A 19,507-nucleotide genomic window follows, 5' to 3' on the forward strand; every position below is an offset into this window, starting at 1 on the left:
TTGTGAAGCGACCAGCGGGCAGGGCAATCGGGGGGCCCACCGCTGGCACCCTTTCTTGGCTGGTGGCCTGGTGCCACCTGCTGGCCAGCCCTGCCCCCTGCCGCCACTGCCAGTCGTCTCCCTCTGCGGGGCAACCAGCAGGCGAGCTGATTGGGGGGCCCCGGCTGGCACCCACCTTGGCTGGTGGTCTGGTGCCACCCGCTGGATGGCCCCACCCTCTGATTGCCGCCTCTCAGGGGGCAGACGCGTCACAGTGACCAGTCATTTCAATGACCTTTTGCTGGTCAGTCAATTTGCATATTAGGGTTTTATTGTATATGACTAGAGGCCCAGGGTGGGGGAGCCAATTGGGGGTGGGCCCAGCTAGGGGGAAGGGCTGCGGGCCGTTGGCCAGCTAGCCCCGCCCCTGATCAGGGTGTTGAGGACTGATTGGGGGCAGGGCTGGCCAGGGGGAGGAGCCGATCAGGCCCAGATCAGGCTGGTTGGCTGCCACAGTGCATGTCATAGCCACTGGTCGTCTGGTCGTTCCGCCATTCCTGTCCCTGGGCTTTTATATATGTAGACTAGAGGCCCAGTGCATGAAAAATGGTACACTGGGGGGTCCCTCAGCCCATCCTGCCCCCTCTCATAGTCTGGAAGTCCTCAGGGGATGTCCTACTGACAGCTTACGCCCACTCCCCGCTGGCCTCCCTCTGAAGGAGGCAACTGGCTGATCAGGGGAAGGCACCACCCCCATCACTCCACTGCTGCTGCCACTGCCGGCCACCATAGCTGCTGGCCCTCAGCCCTCGCCACCGCCAAGGTGTTTTCATAAACATGGACTCCAGTCCCTTCACCACAAAAAAATGACAACTTTCTTTAGGCATTTTCAAGATGTCTCTTTCATAGAATATGGCCTTTCTTTCTTTCTTTCTTTCTTTCTTTCTTTCTTTCTTTCTTTCTTCTCTTTCTTTCTCTCTCTCTCTCTCTCTCTCTCTCTCTCTCTCTCTCTCTCTCTCTCTCTCTCTCTCTTCTCTCTCTCTCTCTCTCTCTCTCTCATCCTCACCTGAGATTTTTAGAGAGCGTGGAAGAGAGAGGGAAAGACAGAGAGAAATATCAATGTGAGAGGGACACATCGATTGGTTGCCTCTTGCATGAGCCCTGACCTGGGCCCCGGCCAGGGAAGAGCCTGCAACCTAGGTGTGTGACCTTGACTAGAATCGAACCGGGATGCTGCGGTTGTTAGGCCGAGGCTCTATCCACTGAGCCAAACCGGCTAGGGCAGGATATGACATTTCTTAGCCCCTCCAGCAGCGGACCTCCGTTTTTTCCTCCAGGAGTGAGGTGGAAAAACCCTAGATCACTTTCTTGGATTCTTATTACCCAAGTCAGTGGCGTACCGAAAGCTTAGCAGCTGCGGCAAAAGCCCTCTCTTCTCTCTCCAGCCCTTCGCAGCCGCAGCAGCTTTGTCAGGAAGGATGTCCGTAAGATGTCCGATCTAATTAGCATATTACCCTTTTATTAGTATAGCTAATACTCCATTTTATGGATAATACCAAATTTGATTTATCCGCCGAAACCGGTTTAGCTCAGTGGATAGAGCGTTGGCCTGCGGACCCAAGGGTCCCAGGTTCGATTCCGGTCAAGGGCATGTACCTTGGTTGCGGGCACATCCCCAGTAGGGGGTGTGCAGGAGGCAGCTGACCGATGTTTCTCTCTCATCGATGTTTCTAACTCTCTATCTCTCTCCCTTCCTCTCTGTAAAAAAATCAATAAAATATATTTTTAAAAAAAATTGATTTATCCACTCATTGGTTGAGGGATATTTGGGTTGTTTCAACTTTTTGGCTAGCATAAATAATGCTACTAATGACCACTCATACAAATTTTTGTGTGGATTTCTCTGGAATGTACCTAGGAGTAGAATTACCGGGTCATATAGTAACTCTATGTTTAACATTTTGAGGAACTGCCACACTGTTTTTCAAAGGGCTACACCGTTTTGCATTCCTATCAGCTATGTATGAGGGTTCTGATTTCTCCACATTCTCATCAACACTTGTTATTATCTGTCTTTTTTGTTATAGCCATCCTAATGTGTGTGAAGTGGTATCTGATTGTGCCTTTGTTTTTATTTCCTTGGTGGCTATTGTCATTTTTCGGATATTTGTTTATAAACAAAATATGGGTTATGTAATATATGCAGTTTTATATTCTGCCTTTGGCATTTAAGCATATTTTTATCACTAGCAAGCATATTTACAAAAGAATTTTCCTCATTTCTGTTTCCCTCTTCATTCCCTCAAAACCATACTAGTTGAGAAAACTTGCTTAATTTATATGCACAGAAAATAATTCTATAGGAATGTGTACCAAATTATTATTGGTGGTTATCAGAGGACAACAAAGATTAGGATTAGGGAAATTTAATTTCCTATTGTTAATATTTCTGTAATATTTGGATTTTTACAATGAACGTGTATCCTCTTGTAATCACAAAACATAAAGGTGAATTATTTCCTTGTAGGATTAAGTAGACTCAGAAAGACAAAAGAAACCTAAATTTAAGAATCATAATTAACATTATAATATTGTTCAAATATAATTTTACCCAATAAAATACCTATAGGCCTCTTTGTTAAATAAATTTACTGTTCTGTGGTCCTAGACTATGAATACATGTGCTGTGCAAAATTTAAAAAAAACATATTTTTTTTCCTGACTCTAATAATATATACATATATCAGTATATATAAAACAAGTGTTGGTTTGGGCTATTGACTAGGTTGTAAAAATTAATTGTAGAAGTAATTTTTCTAAAGATATTACTAATCATAATATATTTGTATATTTAGTTCTTTAGTTTAATATTGATCCAATAAGTTAGTCACTAGGACTTAGAAGAACTTTTGTTTTTTTTAATCTTCACCTTTATTGATTTTAGAGAGAGAGGAAGGGAGAGAAAGAGAAACATTGATGTGACAGAGAAACTTGAAGATCCAGGATCAGACCTGCAACCTAGGTATGTGCCCTGACTGGGAATTGAACCTACAACCTTTTGGTGTAAGGTATAATGCTCCAACCAACTGAGCCACCTGGCCAGGGCTAAAAGAAGTTTCTTATAAGGATTTTTGTTGCACAGCCATGTGCCACTTAACAGTTTGGATACATTCTGAGAAATGCATTGTTAGGCAATTTTGTCATTGTGTGAACATCATAAAGTGCAATTATACAAACCAGATGGTATAGCATACTATACACTTAGACTGTATGGGATAGCCTATTGTTCCTAAGCTATACAGTTGTATAGCATGTTATTATACTGAACACTGTAACCAATTACAACACAATGATAAGTGTGTATTAAATATAAAAAAGCTACAGTAAAAATATGGTATAAAAGATTAAAAAAATGGTACACTTATATAGGGCACTTGCCATGAATGGAGCTTGTAGGACTGGGTGAGTCAGCAAGTGAGTGGTAAGTGAATATTCACTACTGTAGACTTTATAAACACTGTACACCAGCATTACCACAGGCGTGTGAGTAATACTTTGCACTACAATGTTATGACTGCTATGATGTCACTAGGCAATGGGAATTTTTCAGCTCCATTATAATCTTATGAGATCAACATAGTATATGTGGTCTATTGTTGATTGAAACATTATAGGTGAATGACTGTAATAGGATTTGAAATCTTTATCATTAGGATCGATTTATATAATCTCAGATCAGGCAAGTTTCTGGCAAGAATATTTATAATTGGGTATGTAGAAAAAATTGGCTGTTTGGACACTCCAGCTTCTATTGAATACCGTAATAACCAGATAGCATGGTGCTAAATGTTAAAGATTTCAGGGGGTGGTTTCTGGGTAATGGGACAACAGGCACTTTAGTAGTAGTATTCAGAAAAATTCCAGTTTAGTCACACTTCAGATAATACATGGGGAGCCAATTAGTATCATTCACGAAAGGAAGTTAATAGTTGCCGAAACCGGTTTGGCTCAGTGGATAGAGCGTCAGCCTGCGGACTGAAGGGTCCCAGGTTCAATTCCGTTCAAGGGCATGTACCTTTGTTGCGGGCACATCCCCAGTAGGGGGTATGCAGGAGGCAGCTGGTCGATGTTTTTCTCTCATCGATGTTTCTAGCTCTCTATCCCTCTCCCTTCCTCTCTGTAAAAAATCAATAAAATATATTTTTTTAAAAAAGGAAGTTAATAGTTAATATAGTAGCCCGGCTAGCGTGCTTCAATGGTTGAGCATCGACCTATGAACCAGGGGGTCACAGTTTAATTCCCCGTCAGGGCACATGCTCAGGTTGCAGGATCGAACCCCAGTGTGGGTGTGCAGGAGGCAGCCAATCAATGATGCTCTCTCAGCATTGATGTTTCTATCTCTCTTTCCCTCTCCCTTCCTCTCTGAAATCAATAAAATATATATACTTCCCTGGCCGGTTTGGCTCAGTGGATAGAGCATTGGCCTTCAGACTGAAGGGTCCCAGGTTCGATTCCAGTTAAGGTCACATGCCCTGGTTGCGGGCTCGATTCCCAGTGAGGGGCATGCAGCAGGCAGCCGATCAATGATTCTCTCTCATCATTGATGTTTCTATCTCTCGCTCCCTCTCCCTTAATATCTGAAATTAATAAAAATATAAAAAATAGCCAAAACCGGTTTGGCTCAGTGGATAGAGCATCAGCCTGCGGACTGAAAGGTCCCAGGTTCGATTCCGGACAAGGGCATGTACCTTGGTTGCGGGCACATCCCCAGTAGGGGGTGTGCAGGAGGCAACTGATCGATGTTTCTCTCTCATCGATGTTTCTGGCTCTCTGTCCCTCTCCCTTCCTCTCTGTAAAAAATCAATAAAATATATTTAATAAATAAATAAATAAAACAAAATATATATACTAAAAAACATCCTATAGAATAAAAGGCTAATATGCAAATTGTCCCTTCGACCAGGAGTTCGACCAGGAGGCGGAGCCAGCTGGCCAACCTCCTGCGTCCCCTGCCCCCAGCTGGCCTGCCCGGCCTGATCAACCCCAATTGGGGCGGGCCAGCTGGATCCCATTCGTGCATGAATTCTTGGACTGGGCCTCTAGAAGTTAATATAGTAGCCACTTGCAAACAGTTTTATACATGGTGTCTCATTTAATCCTCACAACAGCCCTTCAAGGTAACTACCTTGATAATGGTATAATCTCCATTTTTCAGGTGAGGAAAGTGAGGCTCAGAAAGATTAAGTAACTTTCCCAAAGTAACACAGCCAGTATGTAGCAGAGCTGGGATTTGAATCCAAGTCTGTAAGACTCCAAAGCCCATGCTCTTTCCAGTACTTTACACTGCAGCAGGTAAGTATGATACGTGGCTCTGTGCTTGCCTTTCTTAGGGCACCCCGTACTTGAGCCTGTTTCCGTCACCTCACTATCCAACTCCTAGTCAGACTCACGTTAGAAAAACGTGTGACTCGGGCCATGATCAATCCATGTACATCCTAATTGCAGTAATGGTTATCAGTTCTTTCTGAACATTGAAGTTACTCTTCCATGAGGAGCAATGTGCATCTTTGCTTTCAAACTGTAATTTGCCTCCTTGTAGTATAGCAGCAAAAGTTGTCCCTGGAGTTTGGCCACAGGGATAGTCAACCCTATTGTTTAAAGCATCATTCATATTATAGGACCTAGGGCTGTGTAGCCAAGGGACTGTGGGAAGTTATTTTGCTTTTTGGGGGTAGGGAATGGCTGTTTCATTCCCTATCCTGCTATGTCATAAAATTGTTGGGAGGCTGGGGCTGGAATGAGATAATAGATGTTATATAAAATACTATACAGTAATCCCTTACCTTTCCAACAGCCCCATCAAAGTACAGATTCCTCTTTTGTGAAATTCTAATGTGCACAGATTTATTTCTATAAATGGCTTTAGTTAGCCTAGAGAATTTTGCGTGTGTGTGCTTGAAATATCAGTTACTTCAATTTGAGGTATAGTGTTAGCTGTTAACATTAAAAAAAGATGTTTTGCATTTTATAGTGCATATTAGAATAAGATGAAGTTAATTTTTTTAATCTTTATTGTTGAAAGTATTGTAGATGTCCACTTTTTTTCCTCCATTTACCCTCTCCACCCTGCTCCCACCCCATCCCTAGGCCATTACTGTACTATTGTCTGTGTCCATGGGTTATGCATATAAATTCTTTGGTTAATCTCTTCCCACCTCTCCCCCATCTCCCACCTCCTGTTCCCTCTGAGATTCCTCAGTTTGTTGCATGCTTCCATGTTTCTCTGGATCTATTTTGTTCATCAGTTTATTTTGTTCATTAAATGCCACAATGTAAGTGAGATCATGTGATACTTGTCTTTCTCTGACTGGTTTATTTTGCTTAGCCTAATACTCTCAGGTCCTTTCATGTTGTCTTAAAGGGTAAGAAATCCGTCTTTTTATAGCTGCATAGTATTCCATTGTATAACTGTACCACAGCTTTTTTTTTTTTTTTTTTTTTTTATCTACACATCTACTGATGGGCACTTGGGCTGTTTCCAGATCTTAATTATTGTAAGTGGCACTGCTATGAACATAGGGGTGCGGATATTCTTTCTGATTGGTGTTTTTTGGATTCTGAGGATGTATTCCTAGAAGTGGGATCACTGGGTCAAATGGCACTTCCATTTTTAGTTTTTTGAGGAAACACCATACTATTTTCCATAGTGGCTGCACCAGTCTGCATTCCCACCAGCAGTGTACTAGGGTTCCCTTTTCTCTACATCCTCACCAGCACTTATTTGTTGATTTGTTGGTGGTAGCCATTCTGAGAGATATGAGGTGATACTACATTGTTGTTTTAATTTGCATCTCTCTGATGATCAGTGATTTTGAGCATTTTTTCTCATTTCTCTTGGCCATCCGGTATGTCCACTTTGGAGAAGTATCTATTTAGATCCTTTGCCCATTTTTAAAAATATTTTTTATTGATTTCAGAGAGGAAGGGAGAGGGAGAGAGAGATAGAAACATCAGTGATGAGAATCATTGATCGGCTTGCCTCCTGCACGCCCCCTACTGGGGATTGAGCCCACAACCCGGGTACCTGCCCTTGACTGGAATTGAACCTGGGACCCTTCCATCCGTAGGTCAACACTCTATCCATTGAGCCAAACTGGCTAGCGTGTTTTACCCATTTTTTAATTGGTTTGTTTGTCTTCCTTTTGTTAAGTTGTATGAGTTCTTATATATTTTGGAAATTAACCCCTTGTCAGATGTATCATTGGCAAATAATGTTCTCCCATATAGTGGGATTCCTTTTAATTTTGTTTGTGGTTTCTTTTGCTGTGCTTTTTATTTGGATGTAGTCCCATTTATGTTTTCCTTTATTTCTAGGATATATATTGGCAAACATATTGCTACTAGAGATGTCTGAGATTTTGCTGCTTATGGTTTCTTCTAGGATTTTTATGGGTTCATGACTTAGATTTAAGTCTTTTATCCATTTTGAATTTATTCTTGTGTATGGTGTAAGTTTATGATCTAGTTTCATTTTTTTGCATGTATCTGTCCAATTTTCTCAGCACCATTTATTGAAGAGACTGTTTAGTCCAGTGTATGCTCTTGCCTCCTTTGTCAAATATTGAGAGCAGTGGCTTGAGTGGATTTCTGGGGTCTCTCTTCTGTTCCATTGATCTATATATGCTGTTCTTGTGCCAGTACCAGGCCATTTTGATTGCAGTGGCTTTGTAGTATAATTTGATATCTGGTATTATCATCCCTCCTATATTGTTTTCTTTCTCAAGAAGAAGCTGCGGCTATTCATGGTCTTTTTTTGTTCCATTAAATTTTTGGAGTGTTTGTTCTAGATCTGTGAAATATGCCGTAGGTATTTTAATAGGGATTTTGTTGAATCCATAGATTGCTTTGGGCAGTATGGACATTTTAATTCTACAAGAGCATGAACACAGTATATTCATCCATTTGTTTGTATTTTCTATTTCTTTTTTCAGTGTCCTGTAGTTTTCTGAGTACACCTCTTTTACCTCCTTGGTTAAGTTTATTCCAAGGTATATTATTTTTTTGTTGTTGCAGTTGTAAATGGGATTTTGTTGTTTTTGTTTTGTTTTTTAGTTTCCCTTTCTGAGAGTTCATTATTGGTGTATAAAAATGCCATTGGGGAAAAAAGTTAAAATGCCATCGATTTCTGGATGTTAATTTTGTGTTCTGCTACTTTGCCAAATTTATTTATTAAATATAGTAGTTGTTTGGTGGAATCTTTAGGGTTTTCTATTAACAATATCATATCTGTGCAAATGAAGACATTTTCACTTTCTTCATTCCAATTTGGATGCTTTTTATTTTTTCTTCTTGCCTGATTGCTGTGGCTAAGACTTCCGGTGCTATGTTGAATAAGAGTGGTGAAAACGAACATCCCTGCCTTGTTCCTGATCTTAAGGGAAAATGGTTTTAGTTTTTGCCCGTTGAATATGATGTTGGCTGTAGGTTTGTCGTATTTAGCCTTTATTATATACTAGGAGCCCAGCATGTGAAATCGTGCAGCCCCGCCCTGCCTTGACACCCGAACCTCTCCACACAGAGCTCCAGTGCGCCTAGCCCAGCCCCCAATCCCTCTGGCCTTCACTGGCCACTTCAAGCCCCACCCTCAGTCCCTCTAGTCACCTCGGGCTGGTCCCACCTTCTCCGGGCACCTCCCTGCTTCCACCCGTCTCTGGAGCAATGCAGCGGCTCCTCCCTGTCATGGCTCCGGAGGAGAGCGTGGAAGCCTCCTGCCTGCTACGCTGTGCTCCTTCCCCTGGCAGGTGGGCGGCGAAGGACTGGTGAGGGGGACGCTACGGGCTCTCACCCCCACCCTTCCCCATGGACGGTCCCGCTTCTGCCCCATCTCCGGAGCAATGCCCCGCTGCACACAAGCAGACAGCCTCCTGCATTCGGTCGTGATGTTACGGAGTAATGGACAATTTGCATATTCCTCTATTATAGGATTTTAATAAGGTATGATCTCTCTATTCCCACTTTGCTGAGAGTTTTTATCAAAACAGTGTTGGATTTTGTCAAAGGTGGTTAACTTTTCAGAGTCTTGTTGGAAATTCTGAAAAGTTATCCTACTAATAAAATAGTAATATGCAAATTGACTGCACCTTCGCTACGCCCAAGCCACGCCCACCAACCAAAGCCACGCCCACCAGCCAATCAGGGCAAGTATGCAAATTACCCAACAAAGATGGCGGCGGCCACAGAGCTGGAGCGAGCAGGAGGCTTGGGTTGTCCCCGGCGATGGAGGAAGCCAAGCTTCCCACCCACCCTGGCCAGGCCTAGCCTCTGCTCAAGGCTACAAAGTTTCTATTATAAAAGATAAATAAATCCCAGATACCTGCTTCCAGCCGGCCCTGGCCTCCGCTGAAAAAAAAAAAAGAAGAAAAGGAGGGGCTGGGAGCCATCACCCAGGCTGGCCAGGCACCCCAGCAGGGACCCCCACCCTGAAGACAGTGTGGCCAGCCTGAAAACGGCCCTCATCCCCTCACCCAGGCTGGCCAGGCACCCCAGTGGGGACCCCCCCTCCCACCCTGAAAGGGCTGTGGCCAGCCTGCAAACAGCCATCAGCCCCTCACTCAGGCTGGCCAGGCACCCCAGCGGGGACCCCCATCCTGAAGGGGGTGTGGCCAGCCTGAAAACAGTCCTCGGTCTCTCACCCAGGCTGGGCACACCCCTGTGGGGTGAGGGTCCCTGCTGGGGGGCTTGGCCAGCCTGCAAACATCCTTCAGCCCCTCACCCAGGCTGACCACACCCCCATGGGGTGAGGGTCCCTGCTGGGGGGCTTGGCCAGCCTGCAAACAGCCATCAGCCCCTCACTCAGGCTGGCCATGCCCCCCGAGCGGAAACCCTCACCCCATGGGGGCATGGCCGGCCTGCAAACCACCACAGCCCCCTCGCCCAGGCCACCCCATGCCCCAAGGGAATCCTCACCCTGATCTGGGACACCCTTCAGGGCAAACCAGCCAGCCCCCACCCGTGCACCAGGCCTCTATCTATACTAATAAAAGGGTAATATGCTAATTATACTGGGAGACCTTCCAGGAGACCTTTTGGACGTTCTTCAGGACAAAGCCATGGTGGCGGGGCCGAGGTAGAGGTGTTTAGAGGCCAAGAGGGGAGGGCAGTTGTGGGTGATCAGGCCAGGATGGTATGGCAGTTGTGGGTGATCAGGCTGGTGGGGGTGGCGGGGCCATTGGGAGTAAGCAGACCAGCAGGGGGGCCAGTTGGGGGCAAGCAGGACGTCAGTGGGGGTCAGTTGGAGGTGATCAGGACAGCGGGGGGGGCAGTTTGGAGTGAGCAGACCAGCAAGGGAGCAGTTGGGGTCGAGCAGGCCAGTGGGGAGGGAAAGTGGGGGTGAGCAGGCCAGCAGGGGGGGCAGTTGGGGGTGAGCAGGCCAGAGGGGGGGGCAGTTGGGGGCAAGCACACTGGCACAGGGGCAGTTGGGGGTAATCAGGCTGGCAGGGGGGCATTTGGGGGCGAGCAGGCTGGCAGCGGGGGCAGTTGAGGGTGGGCAGGCAGAGTGGTTAGGGGCAATCAGGCAGGCAGGCAGGCAGATGAGCGGTTAGGAGCCAGCAGTCCCGGATTGCGAGAGGGATGTCCAACTGCCAGTTTAGGCCCGATCCCTGTAAACCAGCAGTAGGACATCCTTCAAGGGGTTCCATATTGGAGAGGGTGCAGGCTGGGCTGAGGGACACCCCCCACACACACACACCCCCGTGCACGAATTTCATGCACCGGGCCACTAGTAATAAATAATGGCAAATAAATATTACTTGTACAATATCAGTTACTTACAATATTGATTTTCTTTGGTTGTTTTTTCTTTCCTTTTAAAATATATTTTTATTGATTTCAGAGAGGAAGGGAGAGGGAGAGATAGAAATATCAATTCTGAGAGAGAATCATTGATCAGGGGTTGAGGGCTGGGCCAGGCGCGCTGGAGCTCTGCCTGCCTGATCGCCCCTAACCACTCACCTGCCTCCTGATCTCCCCTAACTTCCTCTGCCTGCTTGCCTGATCGCCCCTAACTTCTCTGCCTGCCTGCCTGATCGCCCCTAACTTCCTCTGCCTGCCTGCCTGATCGCCCCTAACCACTCGCCTGCCTGCTTGATCACCCCTAACCACTCGCCTGCCTCCTGCACACGCCCTACTGGGGATCGAGCCCATAACCCGCCATGTGCCCTTGACTGGAATCGAACCTGGGACCCTTTAGTTTGCAGGCTGATGCTCTATCCCCTCAGCCAAACCAACTAGGGCTGGTTGTTTTTTCAATTATAATTGACATACAATATTAGTGTTAGGTGTACAACATAGTGTGATTTTCAAATAATGGAAAATGAATGTTCACTGTACAATGTCAGTTATATAGGTCATTGATTATCTTTTGAATTGTCATGTTTTCTTCATTGGTTTATTTTAATGGTCTTTAAGAGATCTTTGTAAGGCCTTTCTCATGACTTTGGTTCCCTAGTCTCCCTTTTTCCCTAAGGTCTTACATCATTCATTCATAAAATTCATTTTCACAAAAGGCTTACTATATAAGATTGGGGGTAGATAAAGCAGTGAGGTCACAGGAGAGAGCAAAAGAGGCAAAAATACCTGGCCTCATGCAGCTTACATTTCAGTTGGGACACATAGGCCATAAACAATATAAGTAAATTGTGTGTTAGTTGGTACTAGAACAATGAGAAAAAATAAAGGGTCAGAGGCTTTGCAATTTTAAACAAATGATTAGGGAAGGTCTTATTGAGAAATTGCATCTGGACAGCAATCTGAAAGAGATGAGGGAGGGAGCTATATTATCAGCCAGGGGAAGAGTATGCCAGCTAGTACTAAGGCCCTGAGGTTGAAACGTGCAGCATCCACAGCGAGGTCAGTGTGATTACAAAAGAGTGTGTGTGTGTGTGTGTGTGTGTGTGTGTGTGTGTGTGTGTGTGTGTATTTGGGAATGTCTTACATTCCATTCATTCTAAGGACTTTCCCTCTGCATGAAATGGGAAGTTGTTGAGGTTTTGAGCAGAATTCTAACACCAGAGTTTTCAGAAACACATCCTTGAAAATTGCAGAGAAAACACTGTATAAATAAATTATATTAAATATTATTCTCTAAGGAGTGCATGTTTTTATAATCAGGCAAATATATTTTAAAATATGCTGCCAATAAGTACTTACATAAGGAAAAATGTGTTGGGAAACTTCAGAGAAGTATTTTTTATTTTAGAAGAGCCAGTCAATATGGGAAGATTGGTTTATTTTTGAGAGTTAACTTGTATAGCTTTTTAAAATGGAGGATGATCTGTTATGACATAATCTTTAAAAAGTTAATTGTGGTGTCATAATTAGAATTATATCACTCCTGGTAATGTAGTGGTATAGGAGATGAACTGAAACATCTGGATCTTATTTCTTAATCTGTAGAGTACATGTTTACTTGAGCAATAATAATTTAGTATTATGAGTATGGGATAAGAAATAAAAAGTTCTGCGTCTTTTCTATGAAGCAGTTGCTCTTTCAAGTTAAGTAACCATGTAACTGCAAATAATTTATGGTAAGTGCGTTTTTTTTCAGTTCCATCAAGTGTTGGTAGTAATTTTTTAGATTCCAAATTATGAATTCTTTCCTCGGTGAAAGGGTAATGTTTAATTTAGAGTTCAACTTGGAATGTCTTTGCCAGTGATTGGTTCTTGAGTTCACTTTCCCTTTCTTTTTCTTTTGACTCCCCTCATCTCTCCACAGCTCTTTTTTCCTCCTGTTTATCTTATTTTTAATCTCCTGTATACTGTATAGATAGGATTTAGTCTAGATAATCTTAGTTGACTACATTAGACTAGATTAGATTTTGGAAGAGTTACTAAAATAGTTGTTTTTGAGCAATGAACTTTTCTGCCAAAATTGCTATATTGGACAATTGATATTTCTTAACCTGGTTCTTTAGAGCTTTTTGCAATCTGTATTTCCTTTGAACTATATAGCCCTCTGTCCTGACCAGAATGTTTTATTTACTGTCCCCCAAATAATACTCACTAATCTATAAGTACAGTGCATATATAAGGTTTAAGTATGTCTCAGGCTTTTTCCATGTCTCCGTTTCTGGTTGTGCCATTTCACCTTCTTCAAATTCCCTTTGTCCTCTTCTCCACCTATACAAATTCTACCCATATTTCAGAATCAGATTCATATTCAGCCTTTTCAATAAAGCCTACTCTGTGTACTTGAGCCTGTTTTTTCTTCCTTTGAATTTTTACGGAAGTAATCAATTATTGGCAGTTAACCATAAACTTTTAAAAAAATATATATTTTATTGATATTTTACAGAGAGACGGGAGAGAGATAGAGAGTTAGAAACATCGATGAGAGAGAAACATCGATCAGCTACCTCCTGCACACGCCCTACTGGGGATGTGCCCACAACCAAGGTACATGCCCTTGACCGGAATCGAACCTGGGACCCTTCAGTCCGCAGGCCGACACTCTATTCACTGAGCCAAACCAGTTAGGGCTAACCATAAACTTTTATTGCTAGCTTTGAACTAGTACTTTACTGGTATTAGTCAAGGCTCTCCCAATGGACATACACACACATAAAAAGAGACTTATTATGAGAATTGGCTCATGTGATAATGGAGGCTGACAGTCACAAGATCAACAGGGTGAGTCAACAAGATGGAGACTCAGGCCCTAGCAGGTTTGGCTCAGTGGATAGAGTGTCAGCCTGCGGACTGAACTGCAACATGCCCAGGTTGCAGGCTCGATCCCTAGTAGGGGGCGTACAGGAGGCAGCCGATCAATGATTCTCTCTCATCATTAATGTTTCTATCTCTCACTTCCTCTCTGAAAGCAATAAAAAATATATTTTTAATAAAAGAAAAAACACACAAGATAGAGACTCAGGAGAGTGGAGCTGAAGGTATAGTTCAGTCTAGAGGCTGGCAGGCTTGGGACCTAGGAAGAGCTGTTTTGGTTTGAGTCTGAGGCAGGAAAAAGCTAATATCCAGTCCAAAGACAGTCAGGCCAAAGGGATTCTCTTTTAATATTTAATTTCTTTTGCTCTTTATTCATGTGTCTTGTCTTGCCAGCTAGGAGATAACTTGAGGGCAGGGACGCTGTAAGTCATATTTGCTTGTTTACCATCCATGAGTCTTTGCATCCTGGCTTAATGTGTAGTAGGTACATCTACACACTTTATAAAACCATTAACATTTTAGAGCTGGGAAGAGCCTTGAGGTTATTTTGCTTTAGAGTTGGGAAATCAAGAACAGCTTTAAAATAGGGAGATTAATAATATACCACTGTTCCTGATTGTTACAAGAATAAAATGAGATCATGTAATGTGTGTGAAAAGTTTGATTCATTAAATAAAACTTTTGTTTTTTGTGTGTTTTGTTGTTTTGCTTAGATTGTGATTCAGAATAGTTTGTAGTGTGTGTGTGTGTGTGTGTGTGTGTGTGTGCATGTGTGTGTTAATCCTCACCTAAGGATATTTCTCCCATTGATTTTTAGAGAGAGTGGAAGGGGAAAGGAGAGGGAGAGAGAGAAAATCACCAATGTAAGAGAGACACATTGATTGGTTACCTCGCCCATCTCACCCATGCACCCCTGGCCCCTGTCCAGGACCAGGGATGAAGCCTGCAACTGAAGTACGTGCCCTTGACCGGAATCAAACATGGGACCCTACAGTCTATGGGCTGACACTCTACCCACTGAGCCAAACCAGCCAGGGCAAAATAGTTTTTAAAAAGTCCTTCAAGCCCTAACCGGTTTGGCTCAGTGTATAGAGCATCAGCCTTTGGACTGAAAGGTTCCAGGTTCGATTCTGGTCAAGGGCATGTACCTTGGTTGCGGGCACATCCCCAGTTGGAGGTGTGCAGGAGGCGGCTGATTGATGGTTCTCTCTCATCAATGTTTCTAACTCTATCTTTCTCCCTTCCTCTCTGTAAAAAATCAATAAAATATATATTTTTTAAAAATAAAAATAAATAAAAAGTCCTTCAATTTGGTAAATTAGATAATATTTCCTGGGTGGGGAATTGACTTATTTAAAACTTTTTCTTTCTTTTTTTTTTTTTCTATCTCTCTTCATTTAAAAATGTACATGATACATCAGTTACTCATACTCACAAGTATGTCCAAAGTGAGAATAGATTTAATTTGTGATCATGTCATTGTTTCCTCCAAACATTATCTGACATGTTGAATTTACTGATTCCTATAGAATATTCCAATTATAAGGCATCATAACCAAGTGACAGCTTTAGGTTTGGACCTGACTGTATTGAAGCTGCAGTGTGAGGCTATAGAAATTGTAGTTATAATATCTAAACCCTAGAGTACTTTAATTTGAATTTAAATACTCTTCTTTAGAAGTCTACAGTTGTGGGAACCTGATATTGTTTTCAAGTGTTTTTATTTAATTTATTTTTTCCTCCCAGATTGTCTTGTAATCACATCTTAAAGCCTCCAAGATGGTACTAGCAGACCTTGGAAGAAAAATAACATCAGCATTACGCTCATTGAGCAATGCCACCATTATCAATGAAGAGGTATGTGAAATATATATTATTGCACATCATCCCTACCATTGGGGAGATGGATTATTAATAATCTCTATGTTTATATTTATCTTGATGTTGATTTAATATGTGTAGATAAAAACTTAAAATGGATGTAATAGTGTTTTTTATTGAGTCGACTATCTTCCTATTAAAATTTCAACTTTCTTTGAAGAATTAAAACAGAAAAAAAACCTTAACTTATATGTAAAAATGACATTTAATATTCTGAAAATTTCTGAGATTTGGAAATATACTTTAAAAAAAAATATATATATATATATATTTTTTTTTATTTCAGGGAGAAAGGGAGAGGGAAAGAGAGATAGAAACATCAATGATGAGAGAGAATCACTGATTGGCTGCCTCCTGCATGCCCCCTACTGGTGATTGAACCTACAACCCAGATGTATTCCCAGAAATGGAATTGCTGGATCATAAGGCGTGTGCCCTGACTGGTAATCGAACCATGACCTCCTGGTTCATAGGTCAGTGCTCAACCACTGAGCTGCACTGGCCAGGCTGGAAAATAGACTTTTGTTTGTCTCTTGACATAGGCCTAAAATTTCAGTATTCTGCTTCTTTCTTCCTGGCTAGGCATGTGTGTACCTGACCTTTTCTCCTCAACTTTTATTTAGCATCCTCCTATCTAATAAAAGAGTAATATGCAAATTGACCATCACTCCAAGACACAAGATGGCCGCCCCCATGGGGACACAAGATGGCCACCACAAGATGGCCTGCAGGGGAGGGCAGTTGTGGGCAGTTAGGGGTGACCAGGCCAGCAGAGGAGGGCAGTTGCCGGGGGGGGGGGGGGACCCAGGCCTGTAGGGGAGGGCAGTTAGGGGTGACCAGGGCCTGCAGGGGAGGGCAGTTAGGGGTGACCAGGCCTGCAGGGGAGGGCAGTTGGGGGGGACCAGGCCTGCAGGTGAGGGCAGTTGGGGGGATCCAGGCCTGCAGGGGAGGACACTTGGGGGGGACCAGGTCTGCAGGGGAGGGCAGTTAAGGGCAACCAGGTTGGCAAGGGAGGGCAGTTAGGGGTGACCAGGCCAGCAGGAGAGGGCAGTTAGGGGTGACCAGACCAGCAGAGGAGGGTAGTTGCGGGCGACCAGACTGGCAGGGGAGGGCAGTTAGGGGTGACCAGGATGGCAGGAGAGGGCAATTTGGGGCAATCGGGCTGGCCAGGGAGCAGTTGGGCATCGATCAGGCTGGCAGGGGAGTGGTTAGGGGGTGATCAGGCTGGCAGGCAGAAGTGGTTAGGGGCAATCAGGCAGATGCAGGTGAGCGGTTGGGAGCCAGCAGTCCTGGATTGTGAGAGGGATGTCCCACCACACGGTCAGACATCCCTCAAGGGGTCCCAGATTGGAGAGGGTGCAGGCTGGGCTGAGGGACACACACACACACACACACGCACACACACACACACACATGCACGAATTTCGTGCACCGGGCCTCTAGTATTTTTTTTTTTTTAATATATATTTTATTGATTTTTCACAGAGAGGAAGGGAGAGGGATAGAGAGTTAGAAACATCGATGAGAGAGAAACATCGATCAGCTGCCTCCTGCACACACCCCACTGGGGATGTGCCCGCAACCAAGGTACATGCCCTTGACCGGAATCGAACCTGGGACCTTTCAGTTCGCAGGCCGACGCTCTATCCACTGAGCCAAACTGGTTTCAGCTATATATTTCTTTATTGATTTCAGAGAGGAAGGGAGAAGGAGAGAGCTATAGAAACATCAATGATGAGAGAGAATCATTGAATGGCTGCCTCCTGCACCCCCCCACCCCCACTGGGGATCAAGCCTACAACCCAGGCATGTGCCCTCGGCTGGAATCGAACCTGGGTCCCTTCGGTCCCCAGGCTGACGCTCTAGCCACTGAGCCAAGCCGGCTAGGGCCGGGCCTCTAGTTTTTATATAAGGCTAATATTTTCATCTTGGCTACTTTGATTTATTTTCTCTGAAGTCCTCATTCATTTCTGTGGGGATTAACCCCCCAACCTTTTGATGTATGGGATGACTGAGCCACATAGCCAGGGCAATTTTTTGGAGATTTTGAAAGCTGACTCCTTATATGGTATCTGAAATACTCTTCTGCCTAGCTTTATTATGTGAAGATTTTTCTTTTTCCCATTTTTCCCCACACAATGTATTTTGATGCTTGTCAGTTGAAAAAAGATGATTATAATCCACAAGAATACTTTACATTTTGTGGTACCAGTGGAAAAGTATTGACTTTGCTTTTGGAAGACCTTATTTAGTATCCTACTTAGTAGCTGTGTGATAAAAATTTGGGCAAGTCAACTTCAGCTTCCTTAATGTATAAAATGAGAAAATAGTATTTATCTATGATTGTAAGAATCAAATTAAATAATAGGTAAAAAGTACTTTCTAACTTGGAGGTTTGAAAAAAATTCTAATTATAAATTTGATATCAATGGTATTAAATAATTTTGGGACCATCTTTGAGCTCAGCTAGTCCAGCCTCTCATTTAATAACAACAGAAAGTCAGTTTCACGTGTTTGTTTATTGGAAGAACCAGATTAGAATCTTTTCTCTAATTCCTCATCCAGGACTTTTTTTTAAATTGAATTTACTGGGGTGACATTGGTTAATAAAATTATAGGTTTCAAGTATACAGTTCTACACTACATCAATTGTATATTGTATTGTGTTTTCATCACCTTAAGTCAAGTCTTCCATTACCGTTTATTGCCCTTTTACCCTGATCTACCTCTCCCCAGCCCCTTTTCCCACTGGTAATCACTGTTGTCTGTGTCTATGAAGTTTTGTTTTGTTTTCTTTGCTTGATCCCTTCACCTTTTTTACCTAGCCCTCAACCTCCTTCCCCTCTGACAGCTGTCAGTCTGTTCTCTGTATCTATGAGTCTGTTTCTATTTTGTTTGTTAGTTTTGTTCTTTGGATTCCACATGTAAGTAAAATCATATGGTACTTGTCTTTCTCTGGCTGGCTTATTTCACATAGCATAATGCTCTCCAGGTCCATCCATGCTGTCACAAAAGGTAAGATTTCCTGCTTTTTTATGGCTGAGTAGAATTCTATTGTGTAGATGTGCCACAGCTTTTTTATCCACTCATCTATTAATGGGCACTTGGGCTACTTCCAAATCTTGGCTATTGTAAATAGCCAAGAATCAGTTTTTCAGGTTTCTTCAGATATATTCCCAGAAGTGGGATTGCTGGGTCATAAGGCAGTTTCATTTTTTAAATTTGTTTTCATTGTTGACACTATTACAGATGTCCTCCATTTTCCTCCCCTTTGCTCACCTCCACCCAGCCCCTGGCCCCCCCTCTCCTGACCTTTAGCACACTGTTATCTATGTCCATGGACTATGCATATATATTCTTTGGCTAGTCTCTTCACATTCTTTTATTCAGACCCCTCCCCCCAATCCCCTTTTCTCTGACATTTGTCAGTCTGTTCCATGTATCCATGCCTCTGGTTATATTTTGTTTGTCGGTTTATTTTGTTCATTAGATTCCATATATTAATGAGATCATATGGTATATATCTTTCTCTGACTGGCATATTTGACTTAGTATAATAATCTGCAGATCTATCCATGCTGTTACAAAGGATAAGAGGTCCTTCTTTTTCACAGCTGCATAGTATTCCATTGTGTAAATACACCACAGCTTTTTTATCCACTTTTCTACTGATGGTCACTTGAGCTGTTTTCAGATCTTAGCTATTGTAAATAACGCTGCTATGAACATAAGGGGTGCATATATTCTTTCTGTTTGGTGCTTTGGGATTCTTAGGATGTATTCCCAAAATTAGGATTGTTGGGTCAAATGGCAGTTCCATTTTTAAATTTTTGAGGGAGCTCCATGTGCTTTCCACAGTGGTTGCATCAGTCTGCATTTCCACGAACAGTGCATGAGGGTTCCCTTTTCTCCACATCCTCACCAACAC

The 19,507-nt window shown here is 43.2% G+C and overlaps 1 protein-coding gene across 3 annotated transcripts in view; it reads left to right on the top strand.

Annotated features, from left to right (window-relative positions):
• The window catches only part of LOC103301984 (signal recognition particle subunit SRP54), an 85,452-nt gene that overhangs the window by 4,381 nt on the left and 61,564 nt on the right, over positions 1–19,507 (top strand). For 2 of the 3 annotated variants that reach the window (XM_054716546.1, XM_054716544.1), the window contains exon 2: positions 15,445–15,555. In XM_054716546.1, coding sequence (XP_054572521.1) covers positions 15,478–15,555 — 78 coding nt within the window. In that variant the 5' untranslated portion in view covers positions 15,445–15,477. Of the gene's footprint in view, positions 1–12,481; positions 12,564–15,444; positions 15,556–19,507 lie in introns of those variants that run through there. The other variant, XM_054716545.1, reaches the window with a different exon arrangement.

This window comes from Eptesicus fuscus, chromosome 5, assembly GCF_027574615.1.
Source record: "Eptesicus fuscus isolate TK198812 chromosome 5, DD_ASM_mEF_20220401, whole genome shotgun sequence".
Taxonomy (NCBI): domain Eukaryota; kingdom Metazoa; phylum Chordata; class Mammalia; order Chiroptera; family Vespertilionidae; genus Eptesicus; species Eptesicus fuscus.